General features: G+C 49.4%; 5 protein-coding genes across 6 annotated transcripts; 1 reads left to right on the forward strand and 4 right to left on the reverse strand.

The window, feature by feature from the left end:
* Positions 1–162: 162 nt before the first annotated feature.
* J3458_013227 (uncharacterized protein) lies at positions 163–3,125 on the reverse strand. 2 transcript variants are annotated; one of them, XM_066120317.1, is made up of 5 exons: positions 2,286–3,125; positions 2,061–2,199; positions 1,320–2,001; positions 936–1,255; positions 163–870 (listed from the first exon to the last, which is right to left on the reverse strand). In XM_066120317.1, the coding sequence occupies exons 1-5, from the start codon at positions 2,412–2,414 to the stop codon at positions 851–853; spliced, it is 1,290 nt and encodes a 429-aa protein (XP_065974604.1). In that variant the 5' UTR covers positions 2,415–3,125; the 3' UTR covers positions 163–850. The 2 variants fall into 2 exon arrangements, with proteins under 2 accessions (XP_065974604.1, XP_065974605.1); XM_066120318.1 differs by having other exon boundaries at positions 163–2,001.
* Positions 2,523–3,098, forward strand: J3458_013228 (uncharacterized protein; the record flags this gene model as incomplete). The annotated part of the gene is made up of 2 exons (XM_066120319.1): positions 2,523–2,742; positions 2,860–3,098. The coding sequence occupies 2 exons, from the start codon at positions 2,523–2,525 to the stop codon at positions 3,096–3,098; spliced, it is 459 nt and encodes a 152-aa protein (XP_065974606.1).
* Positions 3,126–5,671: 2,546 nt separating the features above from the next.
* J3458_013229 (uncharacterized protein) lies at positions 5,672–8,372 on the reverse strand (the record flags this gene model as incomplete). Its single annotated transcript, XM_007817163.2, has 1 exon — positions 5,672–8,372. One exon carries the CDS (start codon positions 8,370–8,372, stop codon positions 6,423–6,425), a length of 1,950 nt encoding a protein of 649 aa, XP_007815354.2. The 3' UTR covers positions 5,672–6,422.
* A 2,296-nt stretch (positions 8,373–10,668) lies between these two features.
* On the reverse strand, positions 10,669–11,811 carry J3458_013230 (uncharacterized protein; the record flags this gene model as incomplete). The annotated part of the gene is made up of 1 exon (XM_007817162.2): positions 10,669–11,811. One exon carries the CDS (start codon positions 11,809–11,811, stop codon positions 10,669–10,671), a length of 1,143 nt encoding a protein of 380 aa, XP_007815353.2.
* Positions 11,812–14,809: 2,998 nt separating this feature from the next.
* On the reverse strand, positions 14,810–15,874 carry J3458_013231 (uncharacterized protein; the record flags this gene model as incomplete). Its single annotated transcript, XM_007817161.2, has 1 exon — positions 14,810–15,874. One exon carries the CDS (start codon positions 15,872–15,874, stop codon positions 14,810–14,812), a length of 1,065 nt encoding a protein of 354 aa, XP_007815352.2.
* Between the last annotated feature and the right edge of the window lie 2,024 nt (positions 15,875–17,898).

A 17,898-nucleotide genomic window follows, 5' to 3' on the forward strand; every position in this document is an offset into this window, starting at 1 on the left:
TACGGTGTTTCCTTTAGTATATTACGGTTCTCTAATTTAAGTATGGCAAAGCACACAGTGTTGGTATAGTTAGGCTTCAGCTGGTGTATACTAGTGTGATTATTAGGATAGGTTAAAATATAAAAAAGAATTAATAAAGTAAATACTTCGAAATTAGGTGGGGGATCAGTAGGACTTGAATAGTAATATGCAGAGATCAAGAAAGGGGCATATTCCTTGATGGTTTGGTGTTGTGGGTTGAAGAAGTGATACGTTGCAGTAAGCGGCTATATCAACCACTTCAGCACCACTGTTGCTCATCACAATGTGCGGTCATAGATTAGCTGGGAGATCGTCAGACTGAAGTCTAACTTCAATCCTACGGATGCCTATCTGAAGGTCGTGTGTTCGAGTCACACTGACCGCATCTTTTTTTTAACTGTACGCTGTCAAAACATGACTGCATGAAAATAGTGGCTATTTTTCAGGGCATAGACGCTAGTGGGATGATTGCATGACTCGAGGTTTACTGCACGTCAACAATTCCGGTAGCAGTGGCTTGACCGTAAATTTTACAAACGGCCGAGGTTGATGCTAACTAAGCCCTAATCGGCCTAGAAACCGTCACTGGTGCCCGCGGGGTGACTGGGGGAGTATGTAGTAAAAGACGGACTGTTTTTTTGGAGGAGAGACAAATTGCCAATTGTTTTGATTAATCTACTCTGAGCTATGATGGTATATACAACAGCCCGCCGATCAACCAAAGATGACATCAGTATCATGATCCTTGTAGCGTCCCTCCCGAGCCACTGGGTATATGAATCATAAAAACAACAAAATAAGTGCTTAAAGTTGTCTCGATGACCGGCGCTCACTGTTTGGTCTCTGACTCTGCGTTGGCATGTCAGTATGCAAGGCTTGCTAAACAGAATTACGCCACCTCCATATGCACTTGCCTATTCGTGTCCACGCGTGCCCTACACTTTGATCAAAATCGGACAGACAATGATCTCTTGCCGTCGTTCTTCTATCAAGCCCCGACTGACCACTCGTGTGGTGGCTGAGGGAGTTGCTGCCGTATGTGGGATGCGATCGCGTCATGTTGGGGAAGGCTCGCAGCATGATGAGGCGAATGGACGGGAGACACGTGCAAATCATGCCGACATTGACTTCGATGGTTGACCAGTACACGACATTCCACTGGTCCCAGGTTGGGTTGGTTGAGTTTGCCCACGAGACGAGCGAGCTCAGTCTTAGAATCGAAACGATGGTCACGCTGGGCAAGTTTCGTGAGTAAATGCCATTCCGGTGGCTTCACACGTTGTAGCGCCCTCACTTACAATGCTCCGAGGAAAAACATGATGGACACGCCGAATTTCTTTGTCCAGTGCAGCCTCAGCTTTGGAATCTGGCTCAGCGGCATGCTGATCATCCACATGTCCAGAGCAACGCTAATCGCGGCATTGGCCCAGCCAAAGGCATTGATGTTGATGCACCTTGCCGTCGCGCGCTCCTCGTCGTACTGCGTCCAGAAGTAGGCGATTGGCGTGCATTGGAAAATCGCCGTGATGACAAAGGTTGTCCCGTAAAGAAGGTTGATAATGACGGTGGCCCAGAGCAATCTCCGTATAGTCGTACCAGGGAAGATGCGGACGTAGAAGAGCGACAGGCTGAGTTTGATGAGAGACAGCTCCGCAAGGTAGAGGACTTCCATGATGTACAGATACTCTGCAAACGACGTCAGCTCGTGCGACGGAAGCGTCCACGTATCCTTGCCCAAGCCATGGGCTGCTAGACCCTTGACGTTGATGACGATGCAGGAGATGCGAATCGCCAGCGTGACCAGAATGACCTTGTCGTCGGCCGCCAGGCCCATGTTTGCAGCGAAGAATTGTTTGAAGATTAACCGGACAACTACGAAAAGGACCGCGATTGTCCCCAGAGCAATTGATACGGCAACGTATTGGCCGGACCGGTCACGAACCGGGGCATGGCACGACGTAGCCGTGATGTTCTTCGCAGCTGAGCCGAGAAATGCGTCAGTACCAGAAGATTCCCTGTTTCTAAGCAACGATGCTTACAGAGAGCGTCAACCAACGAAGGGCAGTCTTTTAGGATGCAATTTTCGGCCGCATCATGAATTGGCTGGTTCGTACAGATGCACTGCACGTCTGTCAATGAACAAACAGAGCCCGGTACAATGGCCGTCAGGCATTTGGCCTGCAAATTCACACATATCGAGTCAATATGTAGTCCGCCTTCAAACGACAAAAATTGGGGATACATGGGATGAAAAGAATTCTTACCGCGCAGGGAGGAAGTAGCTCTAGAATCTCGGTGGCGGACGGATACGTGGTATTTGCTCCCGCGTGCTGTGCCAGGGCAAGCGTTGGTAAACAAGCCAGAAGAAAAGCCGTGCTGATGGGGAGCCGCATCTTCAGTGCTCCCAACTCATCTTCGAGCTATCTGGGACGTGTGTGGTCGGGTCGAACAAAGTCTTCAACACCTTCTTTTTAAGACCGAAATGCCTTGAGCCTGTCACCATGGACTTGGGATCCTTCGCACAGCGGAGAGGGAGGCAATGCAACGGCGAAAGTAACGTGAAGGAAAAGCCGCGACTATCGGGCAACGAAATACTGAAAAAGCAAATCGAGCAGCATGTGAAGCTGTGGGGAAATCAAGATTGTACGGCTGAGAGATCACATACTGGTCTCGGAATAGCTCCCAAAGCAGGCACGCAAGTTGAGTCCCAAATTCCCACTCGTACGGAACCCTAACTTGCCGCACCCACGGCTCAAACCCGCCCCCCGGGAGCGCCGGTTCATCCTCTCCTGTCCAATAAGGGTTCGGTTCGACATGGTACGGCTCAAAGTATCTCAGCTCTCAAAATTATCTTTACCGGGAGGAGGGCAAATTGCTTGAGCGGCGGCGGCACAAACGAATATCTCTCCACACCAGGCGAGGAGGTGTGGTACGTACGAGGGACGAGCTACTGCATGCACGAGCGTGGCGTGGACATGGTCATGTACATATATGTAGGGCACAAGGTTTCGGGAGTCTTTAGGGCTAAGAGGAAGGGTTATGGAAGAAGTCACCTTGAGCCTCTCAAAGACGAGTAATGGAAATCGCTACCGCTTGAGTTGCCCTAATACTGTATATAGTAACTGGTTGCGTGCCACGCTCGTTGGTTCCGCCGGCCTCGGTTCTTGTCGAAACGGCAAAGACAATCTCTTGTCTGACCAACTCCGCAATACTCAACATCAACCCGCAGCTGGCCCGTCCCCCAAGACAGTAGTTTGGGAAGCGAGGTGACCTGTCATTTCCACAGTTTCCAGGAGAATGGCCATGGCCCCATGACTCGCAGTTCTGCAGCATCCAAGGTTTTTCTGTGGTTCGGGGATGCTCAACCCCTGTGCTTCGACCGGCATACCGTCACAATTCGGGAACTAGTTGCTACGCTCCACAGCGGACCATGACCGCAACAGGGAAAGCTTTAACGGAAGACATCTGGAGTGCTGTGTACTCCGTAGTTTGCCGACCAAGCCGCGCCCTCGCTGTTGTGAGACATAATAAGCCGCCTTGCGAAGTTGTGAGAACCAAGTTTGGCTTCATTTACAAGCCCGGGTCTGTGGCGTTGACCACACAGACTATGGAGCGGAACCGGCCGAGAAAGTGTCAATGCCGCCGCCAAGCCTTCCGCGCACGGACTGGCCAGGGGTTGCGGCTTGATGTTTTGAGGAGAAAAGGTGGGAACTGGTAGATCAGGCCTTTGGCGGTGGCCTTTGAAATGCTCACACCTCCACAGCCGAACGATGCTTGTGTCTCTGACATTGAATCCCCTGCCGTGTGTTCAGACCTTGGGTCGTCATCAAGCCACGGCTGATATCCATTTGACCACTGTCATTGCTCTCAGAGACGTATGAGATGTATGAGAGGGAATTTTTTGGAGAAGCCACTAGGGACGAACCGACCAATGGAAGTGTTTGTGAACCTTTCCGTTGAGAGCACAAGTTAGACATAATTTTCTTCAGACTCGTCTAGAAACGTCCAACTCCGGAGTCCTCAAAACCGCTGTCGTCATGTGATACCGCAGGACTATGGTGTCTTGGCTCTGCTCTCAGAATAGACTTCGGAGGCATATAGTCAATACTATGCCTCATGTTCCTGCATCTTTCCGAGACTTTAGCAATACGGAAACATGGGCCGGTGGCTTTCCACTGCCTCCTAAATTCTTCGGAAATGACAATGCGCTAGACCTAGCAGCCCATCTTGCTGCCGTCGATGATCTAAGCTCATTCATGCAATGCTACTGTACAGGACATGGGGTCCTGGTGAATTCTCCCATGATTTTTACTGTGTGAGGCACAACGAGTGCCGGTGGCTTGCGCAGGGACTGCGGCTGAAATATTAACGCACTTGAGGTTCATGAGACATGGCCTGCTTGTGACTGGCACGGACAACTGATACGGCCTCGACAAAAGATATTTGTGCCTACAGGGAGTAAAAGAAAGTCTCCCGCCTCTATCCGCATTGAGTCAGAGATACAAGTCTCTATCGGCAGAAGAAGGCGATTCTGGAAGCGAGAATGGACATGAAACACAATGGCGTCTGGTCGGCGCGCCAGAACAGGTTTTGTCATTTCGGCGAAGAGAATTTGGAAGACAAGTTAGAAATTTTCTAGTTATAGCGAGAGGCGAATACTATTTGAACAGATTGGATACCTAGCTGTCGCTCTTTATATTATAGTATGTTACAGTATATTAGTGCCTCTATCTTGGTGGGCAACTATATTCTTCCACGAAACGTATCTGCATGTTAAGAATTAACCTTCTCGGCACAGTTGGTCGCGCCCAGTGAGGGCCCCGTGCGACATGCGTGTATCATGGTCCTCGATTAGCAGAAATTGGTTGCAACTATTACCCGCAAGACTCTACCAAATCAGAATCAGGACGAGACTGTTGATATTCTTGGCTCCTGGACACTAAAGAATTCTTGGCTGAGGAGTGCTGGCTCTGCAGACTTGTACCACGATTGGCAGCTATAAATTGAATTGGTCAATGGATCGGCTCGTAGTTGAATCCATCTAGCTACGGAACCGAGGTCTCTTTCACAGTTGAACGTCATTAATGGGTGAGTTATCGAGCTACCCGTTACGTTAAACTACAGTGGGAGGCATCGGCCAGGTCCATTGTGAATAATATCCAGCACCATTCCAGGAGACTATCAGACCTGAATTGCCAACAGGTTCACCAGCGGTAGCGATACTGGGCTGCACCCACCTCGTAGCCTACAACAACGTATCAAGGCCATAAGGGCAGGTTACCACGAACATCACGGCCCATTTGGAAGGTTTCTAATACATTTTGGTTCTTTTTTGATGGAGGATCCAGTGTGGAACTCATCGGTCAACGTTTTGTGACAAGGTACCGCATCCCGTCGGTGCAGTTAAGTGAGAGGGAACATCACCAAAGGCGGGAGATGACTGTGGAAGAGTCTGAGGAATTGATCCCATCCATGCATTCACTTGGAGACGCTCAGAGATGCACCAACTCATGGGCCACCAACGGCTGCTCCATGCCTACCAGGTCCAGTTCCAGCTCCGTCCCGCGTTAAGGAGTTGGATGAGGATATTAAAAGTGTCAATGCAGCTACAAAGAATCGGAAGACCAATGAGACTCCAGATCCCCATGGTCTATCAAGTAAGGTGGCGAAGTCATTCCAGAAACCCGGAGTATATTTTGATAACCAGACTTGGGCGGGAGCGGAAGAAATCCTTGGGTCTGTCACGTCTGGTGAACAATTCACACTGAATAGTTCACCACCTTTCCAGATCCCTCTTCCGGCATGTGGAAAGATTAGGGACCTGAGTATCGCGCTCTATATTATGATATGCTACAGTATACTAGTGTATGCTTGGTGGGCAAATATGTTCTGCCACAGACCGTACTTACGCTACGAATCCGACGGCGAGAGGCTACAAGAGCTGGACAACTACTCACCTTTTGGAGATGCAAAAAGAGGACCTCACAAAGGGCACGACGAGAAGGCGAAGCCCCGGTCTAGAGGCGATAGGAAAACTATCGCAGCCCCAGCAACAATCGGCCCAGGGCGCCATCGTGGTAAATGTCGATAGGAGCGATACGCAGCTTCCGACCATGGCATCTTGATCATCCAAGGCTGATTCTGACGCGTCGGAAGCCCGGTTCCACGACAACCACCGTCATCTACAGCACCGCCAGCCATCGCGGGCGATAGCAAAAGTAAGCGAGCGGCGTGTTTTTACTCGGAAATAGAAAACGATTCGCAAAAGATCAAGCAAAGGGGAATAACGATACGCTACGCAAACTGCCAGAAATGAGTGTGTGGCGCAAAATGAGCATCTAAATGAGTGTCCCGATCATGACCCTTACGCCTCCGTGCTGCCCTTCCAGAAATGAAATCGGTCATCGTATCGCCAGTCTTTTCTTGGATAACTTGCCTAGCTCAAAATCCTTTAGATTCCCTCCTTCCATAAAACCATGGAAATAAGCTGTGCCCACAAACATGTAAGATCCGTCCTCGCGCGGGCGCAAGACCGCGGCTTCGCGTAGTCCAAAAAGAACAAAGATGGCGTCTCCCGGCTGTGAAATGACGGGGCCGAGGCCAAGAAACCTAGCCTTGGACAGCAGCAGACTGCGGCCCAGCGTTTGGCTGCAGGCCTGCTTCAGGATATTAACCTCGTCTAGCGGTCTGCCTGCGAGGGCCTCTTTCACTGGCTGCTCAGCTTTGCATGCCGCACCGACCGTGTTGCCCGACGGAGCTAGGCCAATATGGCGGGACTCGACGGACAACAACTTGGGCGCCGAGGGGGTAGGGGCAGCGCCGGAACTCGACGGCGACAAGGGCGGCTCGCTGGGGTTGATCTCGTCGTCTGCATACCGAACCTGATGTCGGATCCAGCCGCTGCTGGTGCTCAATTGCCCGGCTATCAGTGTCTCATAAACAATCCTCTGCACAGAGCGACGCAAAGCTTCTGGTGTGGCCGGATCGGGAATTGCTCGAGCAGTCTGCAGCCGTCCGCTCGAGGCCAAGTCGTCGACGATGTGCTCCAAGTCCCAGGTCCATTCCAAGTCTCTGCCGCTCTGAGTGGTGCGTCGCTGCAATGGTTCGTCGGTATCCTGTACCTTGGCATCCTGCAGAGTGTCAATTTCGTACCCATTGACATAAAGGGTCCGCAAATCGTCCGAGAAGGAAATGGGAGAGGCGGGTGTCCATTTAAATGTGGGAGGAGGTGGCCAGTACTTGTAAAACCTCCATGTCTCTGGGCCCCTGGCTAGGTCAGCAACCCACGAGGGGTACTCCCTCGGGTTGTCGAGGTGGTCTACGAAGCTTAGGACCTCTAGGTCCTGATGCTCGTCAATGTCACAGGCCAGAGCGGCAGCGAAGACGTCAGCGACGGGCGCAGAATAGTCGGGCTTCAGCCTCGCTCTCGTGAACTCATTGGTCATTCCCAGCAGAGAGTAGATCTTGTCTCGAAGATCGGCACAGTTTCGACGTCGATGGTCGAGGAGGCGGAGGAAGTCGACGGAACCCTTGACTGCAAAGTCGTACTTGATGTAGAGCATGCTCCATGCTCGGTCCCTTGCGCACGACACGCGGAGAGGGTGAGGGAACTGTGTGATTGGCATCTTGCAGTGTGCCAGCAGCGAGATACTGAGCGCCACGACGGGCCACGATATCGTCATGCTTCGGCAACGGAACTCGGCCGTCCAGGCAGCGACCAACTCCTGGACGATCCAGGCTCGAGTCCACCAGGGCCGCATGAACAGTTGCGCCACGGCTTCCCAGTCGTCGTTGAAAGTCGGCTCCAGATAATCGCCGAGGCCGCGCAGGAAATCTTTTTCCACGTAAAGCTGGGGGTCCAGACTCTCCATGGGAACGATACCGGCTTGCTCTAGTCGAGCACAGACATGCTTGAGGAATACAATGGCTCTGTCGCTGTCGCTGGAAGCCTCCCCTAGCCAGAGAATGACCTTGTCAGCATTTGCGTAGATGGCTTGCATGTGCCGCACCTGGTCGTTCTTCTCGGGTATATACATCTGATTAATGCAAATGGCGTCTACCCATAGCGTGAGCGTGGCGCTGCTGTCCCTGAGGCCGCGAAGGGCTATCTCCAGATTTCTGGTGATGGTGTGCTTCGCGTTGTTCACGATGATGTCGCTCGTGACGCTTGGGTCACCCCAAGCATATGAGAGGCCTGCATATTTGCACTGGGACTCCCCTTCCCGGCGCACATGGTGCAGGGTACAGCGTAAAGGATCGTCGCGCTGCCCAGGGTGAAGATCCAGGATGCGAAATGTATGAGGCACGTCCATGTCGAGGTGGAAATAAACGAAAGTCGAGAGGGACTCCATTCTGGCCCTGGCGAAGACGTGCTCCACTTATAGCCGTGCGCGATTAACTTACCCTAGGGAAGCGATGGATTCTCCAATATATACACACCCGGAGTGGAATCGACAAGATCAAATGAACTCCGTGACCACGGGAGGGACTGTGTCAATTCTTGAACCAAATGCGTTATATTTCGACAATGCTGCATGGGTGGTGCAACCCCTCAGCCTGCGGGCTTGATTGCTTACCTTTTTACATTTTGACCGGGCTTCTTCGATTTGACTATACGTGTCAGTGTCCTTCGCGACCAGGTGACCAGCTGAGACAGGGGCATCTGCAGGATTATAATAAGGCGTGGTTAGAAACGTACATGATTGTATTTGATGCACACTTTTGCCGTGTAAAGTCTTATTCTATATACAGGCTTTCCATGTAACTTTATACGTTTAACAATCGGACGTTGATAGTCATGTCCTAGTGTAGTGTTGATGCCCAGAACGTCATCACCATACCAAAACAGCACTGGGACTAGTGTCAAACTACCTAGGCATCCGTTGTAAGCCGTAGGGCCAAAGTTCTAGAGGGGAGACATACATGTACAAACGGACAGTTGAAACCGTCGACCCCGCCTGCCTAAGCTGTTATGTATTGTTGACCTACTTGGGGATTCTGCCTGAGCTGAGGCCATGGCGGCTGACCTGAAGCGATACACCATACATGTATGCCACCTGGCACCGCTCGTCCTTGCTCACCCATGTAATCATCTTTTTCCTCGCGGGGATTACATTGCCTGAAGCTGCTTCGGACGAGGGGTGCTGAATCATTGGCTCCCGCTGCCAGTCCAGATCCCAACTGACTCGATTCAATCTTGCCTTGAAGCACAATGGCGTATGCTTTTTGTCTCCTCTGCTATTACTCTACATCAAAGAAACATGTAGCAAACGTTGTTTATTTCGTTCGATGCCAGTGTTTTCGCAGTGTTGTCCCGTCGTCTTCGCTCATCTATCCTCGCATCCGAGGCAATCCGGGCGCCCGACAGGCGCAACTCAAACCACAGGACTTAAAGAAGAAGCTTGAGCTCTGTGGAAAATTCCATGTAGATCTCGTGTAGGAACCCATGTCCAAGGTTATCCTTGGCGGTCGACATTCCCAACACAGCGATACAGGGACGCGATGAAGCCTCCGCGGCCGCACAAGACTCTCCGCATAGTCAGTACTACTCTACTCGGAGCTGTAATTTAGCAGGCCCACCAGACATGTGATACGGCCACAGCCTTATTACATGCACGTACCCTTATACCTGTTGATTTTTAGTAATAACGCGTCTAGTGGGAATCACGTTACGGCTTTATATATTATCTTTTTATACCTATTATAATAATCAATAAATATTCTACGCGTAGCACTAGCTGTTGCCTTTTACTCTTCTTTCCTAATAATAATTACCCCTTCAAATTAAGCCCTCTTAATCTTACTATTTTTAAGGCTGTTGAATTTTAAAGCTAAAAATAAATAAGATTACTTGACACGTTTATCAAGGTACATGTAGGCCTATTACCATGGTTTCACGTGTAAAACACATTAAAGAGTGAGGATATGAGTCGTCTAGATGAACTTGGTTAGTAGTCATGCATACAGCTTTCTTGGCACGCTTAAATACAACTCCGATGAGACCTACTGACTCGCCGCAGTAGCACGTCACTGCACGTGGGTGAAAAAGCACTTGAAAGACGCAGAGCCGCGTAAGGTAGTATCTCGAAGAAACGCTTGGATCCCCCTTGTTTTCATGGCCGACAAATCGTACGCGACCAACAGAGCCCGCCCGGGTCTTCTTGACTTGGCTTGTTTCTCGCGTAAAGGCGGAAGAAGGGCGCTGGCGTCGGCATGTTGGCCAACACGGGCCAAAAGTCGGAGTCCTTTGCTAGACACGGTGGTTATCCTCGCTACCTGCGCGGCTTTTTCCTTGTCAGGAAGCTCGCTCAAGTAATGCTTGCATTTCTGCCGTACTCGCATACGCTTGCTATTAACTAGAATTTGTATCGTAAGCAGCTGGTCACCCCTGGGATACGGGATAGTGTAATCGGATGCCGCGCTGTGCTCTGACCATGTCGTAAGCTATCATTTAAATTTGGTTCGGTACATGTTTTTTTTCTTTTTTCTTTTTTTTTTGGACTCTGAACACTCTCGAATTGTCATGTGCCCTACTATCAGCGAGTGACTGGCACCACGAGGTGTCATATTTTGAGGCTTAGTGCGGGCGTTATTAGTCTGGTATTTCAAAGATACAAAATTATACTTATTTGCATAAGAGAGAAAATATTATAAATCATTTACATCTATTAAACCACGATCATATAAAATCTTGGCAATCGGGTAAACGGCCCGTGCAAAGTTGCTTCGCCTTTCCAGCACATAACGTGGTGAAATATGATCAAACCCCTCGACTTTGGTCCCGGATCGTTTTGTACCAAAGGCATGAAGGATATACGTCCGTGACCAGTTGGTCGCCCACGACGGGGTGCTCTCAGAATAGTTGCCGGTGCCGGGAGAGTCGGCGCCATACGACGGCAGGCGGCCACCAGGATCGATACCTTCCAGGCTTGAGGGTGTGTCCATGTGAGGCTCATATAGCCGAGTCAGGTCCTCGGCTTCCCAGCTACCGGGACCGAAGGCTTCTCGTTCCATGATGAGCATTTCGCCGGGCTCGGCCACTAATTTCTCCCCGACACGTGTTATAACCTCATTACTATGAGTGACCCAGCCGCCGTCGTATACTCGGGGCATCTCTTCGGCCCAAAGATTAATCATCTTGCTGCCTTTTCTCGACATGATTGTGCCCGACATTACCTGCCCCCCAAGCTGCCTCCCGCCAATGGCATTGAAGCCGGCTTCTCGAAGCACCTTTATGTCTCGCAGTGCGTGTGCGTCAAAGTCGATGTAGGTGCCCCCAAACTCTCGGACGGCCTGGACCCGGACGAAGTCTGATTTGTGCTCCATGAGGTTTATTTCCGCCCCGTTGCCAGCGTGCGTCGGAGATGTGGCGTGCTTTACTTGAAAGCCCGGCATGCTAAAGAGGAGCTTGCTCCATTTCCCGGATAGTCCATCTCGCGCTCGGCTGATGGTTTGATTCGGGGCATCTGTGTGCAGGTATATGGCGTCGGGGTGCCAGTAATGCCAGGCGGCGTACACGGACAGGAAGGCGCTGAAGTCAAAGGCAAGCTCGCTTTCGGGGTCTTTAAGCATGTAGACAAAGTGAACCAAGTTGGGAATAACGCGTTTCGAGGGCTTCGCTAAATGAGGTTTTCTTTCGGGGACGTCTTTGGGCGCGGCGACAAGATGTGTGTTAGTAGACGGGAAAGCGTAGAGATGCCAAAGCACCAAGAGGGCGATGGCGACGGTGAAACCTCCAGAGATAGGGCGCAACAAACGATGAAATGATGATCCAGACGGAGTTTTAATCATTGTAAAACTAGAAAAGATTGCTCTCTAAATCTTTTACCTATACAGGTAAAGCATATGGGTGCTGCGAGTTGGAGAATGGTTCAACAAAGATTCTAGATGTGCAACCTATTCTCTGTATTTATAAACCATTGCATAGTAGCAAGGGCCGCTTGGATCGCGTTTGATGTTGGGTTCATTATGACTCGTATGGCCTTGTATAGTGCCCCCCTGAATGTTTCTACATGTGTGGCCTGGTAGGGGGTTGATAACCATTAAAAAAAGCTTTTATAAGAGAAAAGTAGGTATAAGAAATACCTGAGATTTCCCGACATTTCTCAATCAGTTGAGGGTTTTATTATAAATTCCTGTAAGCCTTTTAACACTTTACCACTTGAAATATATGGATCATAGCGTATTCCCCCCTGCTTGTAGCCATGAAGAAACATTCAGGGGGGGACTGTATGTAGATAATGCCCTGTAACATAGCAGGGGCTACTAGACCACGTGTTGTTTCATCTGGAATATGACTCGTACAGTTCCCCGAGTCAGCGAAGGGGTTGCGTGCCCGTCGTGCGTGCCTGGGTAGTTATTCATGCACGTAAGCCACGTTACATTTTATCTAGATAACGACTCGTAGGGCAGCGCACGTGCCGAACAGGCTAGTGGCCACCAGACATTAAAAGTCTCGGCCCAGACATTTAAAACCATCGATAAGCGTAGCCTCTTGGACATGGCCTAATAACCAGACTCCATCGCAGTTGGCTTGTCGAGCATTGACCCCATTTTCTGTACCTATTTGCGTTTAGTCCCACGCATACCACCTGGCTAGTAGACTAGGCTCGTCTTTGCGCCGTGAAGAGGTCTGGTCTGGTCTCTCTCAGCAGCCTCGCGACCTGCGTGTCTGCTCTGGTTTAAACGCGCAATTTGGAATCTCAAAACATCTACCGCCAACAGTGTTGACCATGTCCCCTTTGACTATTGACTCTCATCTCCGTTGCTGGACTGAAAGCTTTTGAGTGGCGAGAGATTTTTGTTACTAGACATTGATGGATGTAACATGTCTGGTCAAGGTGCCCCACCGGCTAGCCCCGCCACCGAAACAGCAGGATCCACATCTGAAGGACACGTACCGGCATTGAGATTTGAGCTAATGGTAGTGATTTAAGGTTATTTAAATTAATTAATTAATTTGAATAAATTAATTAAAAAGTTCACTTTAAATTATATGAATTTGTTTTTTCCCTTCTAATACAGACAGTAGTACAAGTATTAGGCAAGCATCATACTCCGTACAAGCGTTCTGGAAAATCAAAAGACTGGTTCAGCAAGGTCAACTGGTCAAACTCAGCTTCAACAGGCAGGCTCGAATTGATCCGCAGTAGCAGCGCATCAGCATTGCTTACACCTATGGCAAGGGCTCACGTTGGCATCGGACCTAGTATATTCCTCTCACAAGATGAAGACAGCAAAGAGTCAATGTACATTTTTATTCTATTACCAGCTAGTCTTATAAAAAAAATAACAGACAGTTACTATTTTATTATCGCTAGTGAAGCGGGTTAAAAGGGGCGTGTGCATCATCAAGCTGCGTAATTCAAGGCCCAAGTCGCACTCGGACATATTTAGCAGCGTCGCCTCTAGCTTTGCATTTTTTTTTTTTTCGTAATATAATGCCGTGGCAGTTAGGCTCAACCGAGGTATATTCCAAAAGGGCTGTAACAGCATCACCCCAATCGGAAAGGGAACATCGGCCGAATTATGTCGTTATCCCGACACTCAATCCAAGTCATACTAGCGGGCCATGACCATCTTAATCCGAAGTGGGTGGCTGAGAATGCTGCGGTTCCATATGGGCCTTACATTAGCCCAAAGTGATGAAGCCAACGTGAAGCTGCTCATTCAGAGCCATCATAAAATACTACTGCTCCCCGGGGGTTAGTAGCAGTTACTATAGTGCTCTAGCTCTTGTAGACGATAGAGAGTTCCTGGTCGTCCGGTTGTCCATTCAATTATGTCGCGTGACGGCTGTTGTATCTGCGGCATTGAGTGCAGTATATCAGGTCGAGCCGCTTGAACCCAACTTCCCCCGAGCGGGTTGATTCTAGAATATCCTGTGGAGGCGTATGGGAAATATGTAAGGCGCTGTCACTGTGCCACGGAGTGTGTAGGCTCCCTTTTCTGTTTCATCTTTGTAGTAAACAGCTCAGGGACTAGTTAGCTGAATCAGCTCGCTAGAGGCCTTTCACAAGCAGTCAATGCTAATGGGGGCTGTACTTTAGCTTGGTTTGAAAATGCTGAACAGCCCTAAAATTATTCCAACACATGTGAATGCAGCCTCATTACGGTCAGGATACTCTGGTGATTGCCAGAAGATACTACGCCACCGCTTGCAAGCTAGAGCCGTGGATTGCGAAGGGTAGAATCATCCGAAGACTGGGAGTCCTCGGGCTAAATAGCTATTATAGCAATTAGAATATCTACTTTACCTACTTATTTTGAGAGAAATTCATAATATTTCATGTAGAATTAGAGTTCATCTTGTCAGGGTTCTCGTGTGCTAAATGCCGTCATGCGAAGCGCCCACACTTTACGTTTCTGCTTTCCACAAATTTCTTACAACGAAGCACGAATTGTAATCTTGGGCTGATTTTATTAACGTGACAGCTCTGTATTTAAGTTGACAGCTCTGTATTTAAGTTAACAGCTCTGTATTTAAGTTGACAGCTCTGTATTTAAGTTAACAGCTCTGTATTTAAGTTAACAGCTCTGTATTTAAGTTGACAGCTCTGTATTTAAGTTAACAGCTCTGTATTTAAGTTAACAGCTCTGTATTTAAGTTGACAGCTCTGTATTTAAGTTCACAGTATCCTAGTTATACCAAGTCTGTACTTTTGGGAATAATTCAATCAAGGAGCGTGAAGAATGGTAAAAGAGGACATGGCGACATGCCCACATTTTAAAAGTTCAAACCGATTCAATCCTTGTGCCTCTGCGGCCGTCGGATTTGGCATACGCTGTCTTAGGATCCAAAACGACAGGAAAGGGGATATGCGTGGCCAGTGTAATCGTTCTTACGGTTTTCAAACGTCTCGCTCGGCGTCTTGATAGTGAGGTTAAAGGCTGACGGGCCCTGCCAATCTCCCATGACGCTACGCAGCGGATAGTACGCATCCTTGACCAACTCCAGATCCGCACACTTGATTCCATTGATATAATTGCCTCCAGTGGACACCACGAGTGGCTTCACATTTGTGTCGACTTTGCCGTCCAGGCAGCTGAAAGCGTTTCCGTGCCCGAAGAAGACGTCGTTCTCGTTATCAGCGGTGGTGCAGAGAGTGTACTTGCCGGTTTCAGGAGCACGGTAGAAACCGCTGTACACGAGGGTAAAGTTGTTGGCGTCAACCACAATGCCGCCATTGGTCTGCTTCGTCCAGCCGACGGCATACCAATCTCCGGGGAGGTCGGGGCGAGGATAAACTTTGGGAAGGTTGGCAGGAGGGCCAAAGTCCTGAGGGAAGAAAGTGACGTTTGTGATTGAAGATTTGAGAGGCTTCAGGTTCTGCGTGATGTAGTAGGACCACGGGAGGGAGTTCTCTCGACTGTAACCAGCAAAAGGGTTGGCGTAGTAGTCGATGTCGAAACCATCCGGGCGGCAACGGGGTTTAGTGATTGGGCAGGGCCCACCAGGAGTTGCTTCTGGGATCTTGGTAGTAGTGGTGGTGGTTGTTGTGACTGGCTTCTTTGTGGTGGTTTTAATGGTTGTGGTTTGTGTTGTCGTGTGCCGAGATGTTGAAGTAGACGGCGGCTTACGCGTTGTGGTTTGCGTCGGGCTGCACGTCTCAGTGATTAAAGGAGTCTGTATGACTAGAGTGGAGAGGCCAGTGCCGCAAGGAACAATCGTGGTAGATGTTGTGGTACTTCCGATGTAAGGAATGGTAATAGTTGTATGACACTGCGGCGGGTTCAAGTGGTCCCCTCCATCAACGCCAATGATGGTATCATGATCCAAATCAACAGCACTGGCAACTTTGAAGGAAAGCGCAAGGAGAAATGCCGCCTTGGATAGCTGAGATACAGTAGCCATTGTAGCCAATGTTGATGTAAAAGATACAGAGAATCTTGTTATGGTTTCGATCCTGGCTTGGACGAAATCTTCAGTACCATGGCAAGAAGACCCCTTTGGCCACTTTATATATCAGTTTCAGGACAAGGCCTCAGATTTTAAATGTTTATGCTGCTTGCGTATACAGGAGGCGGGAAAAACTTTTTAAGAAATTAAGTACCTGCCTATCGCGTTCTATATCCATAATATAGTAAGGTATATTAGTGTACACTTCTTTCTGGGAAAATGTATTCCGACACGGACGTATTAGGACCTGGATGTCTTGAGCATTGACATATTGACTATCCATCTAAGGAGTGGTTGCTTGAATATTGGGAATATTCTCAGGGGAACAAAATATCGTCACCGTCGCCACAACTGTAAATCGAGGCTGCAAGTCACTTCTTGCCGGGGGAGTGTATGCAAGTGCCTGCATTGAGATAACAGTAAGCCAAAGAGGCTCCAGCTGAAATTACCACTTGAGGTCACAATAATGACAACGGATGTGATCTGCACATGTAAGCGGAAATCCACACCGCGATGAGAAATTTGCATCACTCACCAGGGCTGACTGACACCGATAGTATGCACCTTCTTAATGGTTGAATAGCCTGCTGAAGTCAGACATGCATAGCCTGTCTGAGGTCCTGGACCGCTGCAGCGTGGACGCGGCTTATTCGACCGTATGATGTCCGGTGGTAATAAAACTTTCTCAATAAAGAGTGGTTGAGCCTGAATTACTTTTGAGAATGAAGGATAGTCGGCTCAATTATGTACATCGGTCCGATTGTTCTCCGCTATCATTACAATGCGGCAAGCCACATCGCGCCTTGCCAGGTCGCTCAATCCTGGTGTCGTGAATAAACTTGGGGGCTGTTTTTCGAGTCATTATGCGTACAGGAACGGGGAACGCTGGATTGTAAGGCCGCCTGAGGGTAGTGATGATCATATCCAAGCTTTTTCTCGTCGATTATCGGTACCGACGAGGCAATGGCCCGTGTGGTTGACATGGTGGTCAGCACAACGCGTGGTGGCGAGGCCTTTTTGTACAAGCCTTTCCACACAGCCGAGTTTTCCAATCCACCACCCATAGCTCTGGAGACTGCGTCTAGCGCGCTCGCTCGTATCAGCTGCATCCTCCATTTGGAAAAATCATTTGTTGTATGATGGATGGATCGTGGGCCGCATGCTTATTAACCGGTACAGGAGCTTTGATATTGTGGTCTCGAGGAAGGTGTTCCTCATATGTGACAAGTTGATACAGACCCCGAATGTCCAGCATCTTTCATTGGGCAGTAATGCTTTTGCTGCACCATCCCCACCAGACTCCTCTACCCGAGTACTCCGTAGACTTGAGTACTCAAACAGATTGCTGCTTGGCTTTGTTGGTCTCCTGTGCCTCCTTCACTCGGATGAAGTCAAGGCAACGCAAGAAAGGCGAACGTCTTGAGTTTTCGCCCTCTTTTTACGCGCGGTTTATGAGATTGCTTTACTAATAGACGCTAATTTTAGTGTTGCTAGACATGGCAGATCTTCCTCCCGGGTCAATCCCACTGAACAACAACAGGGGTGGAAATCGACCTGTAGACGGGCAGATTATACGCTCTCCGGTCTGGGTCGGAGTTGACAAAGTGTGCACTGACTTGTTGGATGCTGCAGGCATTCGCAATTTTGTAAGGTGGACGCCAAATATAACCAGACATATTGGTATGTCTCTATCCGACCACGCCAGTAACTGATTTGAAGACTGATGGCCCAGACGCATATCTGCAAAGACTGGATGACTATTCCGCCGGGCCACAAGTATCTCGCGGTCCCCATTTCATTGCTGAAGGGAATCTAGCAACATAGCACAGAGGAAGGCGAAGTAGATGCGAACTGGCTGGAATTAGCTCAAGGCCTCCTCTGGTTCCCGTCAGAGGATGCTTTCAGTACCTGCGGCCGCGCTGCAAGCACACCTTTCCTAGCCGTGTGCAGCAACTTCGTTCGTCCGTCCCGGCACAAGT

Source organism: Metarhizium acridum (genome assembly GCF_019434415.1).
Source record: "Metarhizium acridum strain ARSEF 324 chromosome Unknown scaffold_276, whole genome shotgun sequence".
Taxonomy (NCBI): Eukaryota; Fungi; Ascomycota; class Sordariomycetes; order Hypocreales; family Clavicipitaceae; genus Metarhizium; species Metarhizium acridum.

What these genes read in the sequence shown, in the direction of transcription:
- J3458_013227 (XM_066120317.1), bottom strand. Translation starts at nt 2,414, where the DNA reads ATGCGGCTCCCCATCAGCACGGCTTTTCTTCTGGCTTGTTTACCAACG. An exon ending in ATGTTTTTCCTCGGAGCATT is followed by an intron (nt 1,256 to 1,319) that starts GTAAGTGAGGGC and finishes AAACTTGCCCAG; the next exon opens with CGTGACCATCGTTTCGATTC. An exon ending in GCACGCGTGGACACGAATAG is followed by an intron (nt 871 to 935) that starts GCAAGTGCATAT and finishes ATGCCAACGCAG; the next exon opens with AGTCAGAGACCAAACAGTGA.